The sequence below is a fragment of the Coregonus lavaretus genome (assembly GCF_964263955.1).
Source record: "Coregonus lavaretus genome assembly, contig: HAP1_SCAFFOLD_1159, whole genome shotgun sequence".
NCBI classification, from domain to species: Eukaryota; Metazoa; Chordata; class Actinopteri; order Salmoniformes; family Salmonidae; genus Coregonus; species Coregonus lavaretus.
Genome location: NW_028157303.1, coordinates 83423 through 89430, shown reverse-complemented (window position 1 = coordinate 89430; position 6008 = coordinate 83423). Strand labels below are relative to the sequence as shown.

At 52.7% G+C, this 6008-nt stretch overlaps 1 protein-coding gene across 1 annotated transcript in view; it reads right to left on the bottom strand.

Annotated features, from left to right (window-relative positions):
- Nucleotides 1-2344: 2344 nt before the first annotated feature.
- LOC311125557 (uncharacterized protein) overlaps nucleotides 2345-6008 on the bottom strand; it is a gene marked incomplete at its 3' end in the record, with an annotated part of 43692 nt that continues 40028 nt past the window's right edge. The window contains exon 9 of the mRNA XM_084199588.1: nucleotides 2345-2470. Within this exon, the coding sequence (XP_084055714.1) occupies nucleotides 2345-2470 (126 nt within the window). The remainder of the gene's footprint in view (nucleotides 2471-6008) is intronic.

Below are 6008 nucleotides of genomic sequence, written 5' to 3'. Positions count from 1 at the left end.
GATGATAACGGCACTGATCCTTTTTCATAAATGTTTTATGAGATTTGGTACCACGTTGGGAGGGATCTTAGACCATTCCTCCATACAGAATCTTTCCAGATCTTTGATATCCTGTCTGCGCTTATGGACTGCCCTCTTCAAATCAAACCACAGGTTTTCAATGGGGTTGAAGTCTGGAGACTGAGATGGCCAATGCAAAATGTTGATTTTACGGTCAATTAACAATTTCTTTGTGGATTCTGATGTGTGCTTGGGGTAATTGTATTGCTGGATGATCCACTTGCAGCCAAGATTCAGAGGCAACCAAGTTTTTGGCTAAAATGTCCTGGTACTGGGTAAAGTTAATGATGCCATTGATCTTAACAAGGGCTCCAGGACCAGTGGAAGCAAAATAGCCCCAAAACATCAAAGATCCACCACCATATTTTACAGTAGGTATGGGGTAATTTTCTGCTGGTCTCACTCTGTTAAGTTGAGGTACCTGGTGGTCCTCTGTAAGGCTCCTTCACTTCTCTGTCCTGTCACTATCGTCCTGTACTGAACCCCTGGCTGTGGTCCCCGGGCCTCAATCTGAGCTCTCTGCCAGCATCCTGGTGAAGTGTAGAGCAGCAGGTTCCTGGGTCAGGTTGTGGAGGCTGTAGGCATGGCCTGTTGGACAACACAGGGAGGGGGTCAGAAGGCATGGCCTGTTGGACAACACAGGGAAGGGGTCAGAAGGCATGGCCTGTTGGACAACACAGGGAGGGGGTCAGAAGGCATGGCCTGTTGGACAACACAGGGAGGGGGTCAGAAGGCATGGCCTGTTGGACAACACAGGGAAGGGGTCAGAAGGCATGGCCTGTTGGACAACACAGGGAGGGGGTCAGAAGGCATGGCCTGTTGGACAACACAGGGAGGGGGTCAGAAGGCATGGCCTGTTGGACAACACAGGGAGGGGGTCAGAAGGCATGGCCTGTTGGACAACACAGGGAGGGGGTCAGAAGGCATGGCCTGTTGGACAACACAGGGAAGGGGTCAGAAGGCATGGCCTGTTGGACAACACAGGGAAGGGGTCAGAAGGCATGGCCTGTTGGACAACACAGGGAAGGGGTCAGAAGGCATGGCCTGTTGGACAACACAGGGAAGGGGTCAGAAGGCATGGCCTGTTGGACAACACAGGGAGGGGGTCAGAAGGCATGGCCTGTTGGACAACACAGGGAGGGGGTCAGAAGGCATGGCCTGTTGGACAACACAGGGAGGGGGTCAGAAGGCATGGCCTGTTGGACAACACAGGGAGGGGGTCAGAAGGCATGGCCTGTTGGACAACACAGGGAGGGGGTCAGAAGGCATGGCCTGTTGGACAACACAGGGAGGGGGTCAGAAGGCATGGCCTGTTGGACAACACAGGGAGGGGGTCAGAAGGCATGGCCTGTTGGACAACACAGGGAGGGGGTCAGAAGGCATGGCCTGTTGGACAACACAGGGAGGGGGTCAGAAGGCATGGCCTGTTGGACAACACAGGGAGGGGGTCAGAAGGCATGGCCTGTTGGACAACACAGGGAGGGGGTCAGAAGGCATGGCCTGTTGGACAACACAGGGAGGGGGTCAGAAGGCATGGCCTGTTGGACAACACAGGGAGGGGGTCAGAAGGCATGGCCTGTTGGACAACACAGGGAGGGGGTCAGAAGGCATGGCCTGTTGGACAACACAGGGAGGGGGTCAGAAGGCATGGCCTGTTGGACAACACAGGGAGGGGGTCAGAAGGCATGGCCTGTTGGACAACACAGGGAGGGGGTCAGAAGGCATGGCCTGTTGGACAACACAGGGAGGGGGTCAGAAGGCATGGCCTGTTGGACAACACAGGGAGGGGGTCAGAAGGCATGGCCTGTTGGACAACACAGGGAGGGGGTCAGAAGGCATGGCCTGTTGGACAACACAGGGAGGGGGTCAGAAGGCATGGCCTGTTGGACAACACAGGGAGGGGGTCAGAAGGCATGGCCTGTTGGACAACACAGGGAGGGGGTCAGAAGGCATGGCCTGTTGGACAACACAGGGAGGGGGTCAGATGGCATGGCCTGTTGGACAACACAGGGAGGGGGTCAGAAGGCATGGCCTGTTGGACAACACAGGGAGGGGGTCAGAAGGCATGGCCTGTTGGACAACACAGGGAGGGGGTCAGAAGGCATGGCCTGTTGGACAACACAGGGAGGGGGTCAGAAGGCATGGCCTGTTGGACAACACAGGGAGGGGGTCAGAAGGCATGGCCTGTTGGACAACACAGGGAGGGGGTCAGAAGGCATGGCCTGTTGGACAACACAGGGAAGGGGTCAGAAGGCATGGCCTGTTGGACAACACAGGGAGGGGGTCAGAAGGCATGGCCTGTCCTGGGTTCTAACTCACCACATGGGACCATGAAGGTCTGTCCTGGGTTATAATGGTTCTCTTTGCCGTTGATCGTCACAGTCACTGAGCTGGTTAGGAGGTTATACACCTGGAACAACACCACACAGATGGTTAGGAAGTTATACACCTGGAACAACACCACACAGATGGTTAGGAGGTTATACACCTGGAACAACACCACACAGATGGTTAGGAGGTTATATACTCTGGAACAACACCACACAGATGGTTAGGAGGTTATACACCTGGAACAACAACACACAGATGGTTAGGAGGTTATACACCTGGAACAACACCACACAGATGGTTAGGAGGTTATACACCTGGAACAACAACACACAGATGGTTAGGAGGTTATACACCTGGAACAACACCACACAGATGGTTAGGAGGTTATACACCTGGAACAACACCACACAGATGGTTAGGAGGTTATACACCTGGAACAACACCACACAGATGGTTAGGAGGTTATATACTCTGGAACAACAGCACACAGATGGTTAGGAGGTTATACACCTGGAACAACACCACACAGATGGTTAGGAGGTTATATACTCTGGAACAACAGCCTGCTGTTCGATCAACCTACTGATCCATCACAGCCTGCTATTCGATCAGCCTACTGATCCATCACAGCCTGCTATTCGATCAGCCTACTGATCCATCACAGCCTGCTGTTCGATCAGCCTACTGATCCATCACAGCCTGCTGTTCGATCAACCTACTGATCCATCACAGCCTGCTATTCGATCAGCCTACTGATCCATCACAGCCTGCTATTCGATCAGCCTACTGATCCATCACAGCCTGCTATTCGATCAGCCTACTGATCCATCACAGCCTGCTATTCGATCAGCCTACTGATCCAATCTTATTGAGCAGAATAAAAACAAATTTAAAAAAGGGAGGACGGCCTAGCAGTGATGAATTTAAGAACTTCTTCCAAGAAAAGATCATGATCATTAGAAAACAAATTGTGGACTTTAATATGCGTATTTCTGCAAAACGCTGTTGTCCTGAGTCTGCACAGAACTGCCTACAGGACCCTATTCCAACTAAACTACTGAAAGAGCTACTTCCTGTGCTTGGTCCTCCTATGTTGAACATAATAAATGTCTCCCTATCCTCTGGATGTGAACCAAACTCACTAAAAGTGGCAGTAATAAAGCCTCTCCTGAAAAAGCCAAACCTGAAAAATAAAAATATCAGCCCTCTATATTGAATATGGAATCCCTCCCTCCCTCCCTCCCTCCCTCATCCAAAGCGACTTACAAAATGGTGCATTCACCTTATAGCCAGTGGGATAACCACTTTACAATGTATTTTTTTTTTTTTTTGGGGGGGGGGGGGGGGGGGGTAAAGAGGGGTAGAAGGATTACTTTATCCTATCCCAGGTATTCCTTAAATAGGTAGGGTTTCAAGTGTCTCCGGAAGGTGGTCAGTGACTCCGCTGTCCTGGCGTTGTGAAGGAGCTTGTTCCACCATTGGGGTGCCAGAGCAGCGAACAGTTTTGCCTGGGCTGAGCGGGAACTGTGCTTCCGCAGAGGAAGGGGAGCCAGCAGGCCAGAGGTGGATGAACGCAATGCCCTCGTTTGGGTGTAGGGACTGATCAGAGCCTGAAGGTACGGAGGTGCCGTTCCCCTCACAGCTCCGTAGGCAAGCACCATGGTCTTGTAGCAGATGCGAGCTTCAACTGGAAGCCAGTGGAGTGTGCGGAGGAGCGGGGTGACGTGAGAGAACTTGGGAAGGTTGAACACCAGACGGGCTGCAGCGTTCTGGATAAGTTGTAGGGGTTTAATGGCACAGGCAGGGAGCCCAGCCAACAGCGAGTTGCAGTAATCCAGACGGGAGATGACAAGTGCCTGGATTAGGACCTGTGCCGCTTCCTGTGTAAGGCAGGGTCGTACTCTCCGAATGTTGTAGAGCATGAACCTACAAGATCGGGTCACCGCCTTGATATTAGCGGAGAACGACAGGGTGTTGTCCAGGGTCACGCCAAGGCTCTTCGCACTCTGGGAGGAGGACACAACGGAGTTGTCAACCGTGATGGCGAGATCATGGAACGGGCAGTCCTTCCCCGGGAGGAAGAGCAGCTCCGTCTTGCCAAGGTTCAGCTTGAGGTGGTGATCCGTCATCCATACTGATATGTCTGCCAGACATGCAGAGATGCGATTCGCCACCTGGTTATCAGAAGGGGGAAAGGAGAAGATTAGTTGTGTGTCGTCTGAGTAGCAATGATAGGAGAGGCCATGTGAGGATATGACAGAGCCAAGTGACTTGGTGTATAGCGAGAATAGGAGAGGGCCTAGAACTGAGCCCTGGGGGACACCAGTGGTGAGAGCACGTGGTGCGGAGACAGATTCTCGCCACGCCACTTGGAAGGAGCGACCGGTCAGGTAGGACGCAATCCAAGAGTGAGCCGCGCCGGAGATGCCCAGCTCGGAGAGGGTGGAGAGGAGGATCTGATGGTTCACAGTATCAAAGGCAGCGGATAGGTCTAGAAGGATAAGAGCAGAGGAGAGAGAGTTAGCTTTAGCAGTGCGGACAGCCTCTGTGACACAGAGAAGAGCAGTCTCAGTTGAATGACCAGTCTTGAAACCTGACTGGTTTGGATCAAGAAGGTCATTCTGAGAGAGATAGCAAGAGAGTTGGCTAAAGACGGCACGCTCAAGAGTTTTGGAGAGAAAAGAAAGAAGGGATACTGGTCTGTAGTTGTTGACATCAGAGGGATCGAGTGTTGGTTTTTTGAGAAGGGGTGCAACTCTCGCTCTCTTGAAGACGGAAGGGACATAGCCAGCGGTCAAGGATGAGTTGATCAGCGAGGTGAGGTAAGGGAGAAGGTCACCGGAGATGGTCTGGAGAAGAGAGGAGGGGATAGGGTCAAGCGGGCAGGTTTTTGGGCGGCCGGCCGTCACAAGTTGCAAGATTTTATCTGGAGAGAGAGGGGAGAAAGAAGTCAAAGCATAGGGTAGGGCAGTGTGAGCAGGACCAGCAGTGTCATTAGACTTAACAAACGAGGATCGGATGTCGTCAACCTTCTTTTCAAAATGGTTGACGAAGTCATCCACAGAGAGGGAGGAGGGAGGGGGAGGAGGAGGAGGATTCAGCAGGGAGGAGAAGGTGGCAAAGAGCTTCCTAGGGTTAGAGGCAGATGCTTGGAATTTAGAGTGGTAGAAAGTGGCTTTAGCAGCAGAAACAGATGAAGAAAATGTAGAGAGGAGGGAGTGAAAAGATGCCAGGTCCGCAGGGAGTCTAGTTTTCCTCCATTTCCACTCAGCTGCCCGGAGCCCTGTTCTGTGAGCTCGCAATGAGTCATCAAGCCACGGAGCTGGAGGGGAGGACCGAGCCGGCCGGGAGGATAGGGGACATAGAGAGTCAAAGGATGCAGAAAGGGAGGAGAGGAGGGTTGAGGAGGCAGAATCAGGAAATTGGAGGGAGAAGGATGGGGCAGAGGGAAGAGATGATAGGATGGAAGAGGAGAGAGTAGAGGGGGAGAGAGAGAGCGAAGGTTGCGACGGCGCATTACCATCTGAGTAGGGGCAGAGTGAGTAGTGTTGGAGGAGAGCGAGAGAGAAAAGGATACAAAGTAGTGGTCGGAGACATGGAGGGGAGTTGCAGTGAGA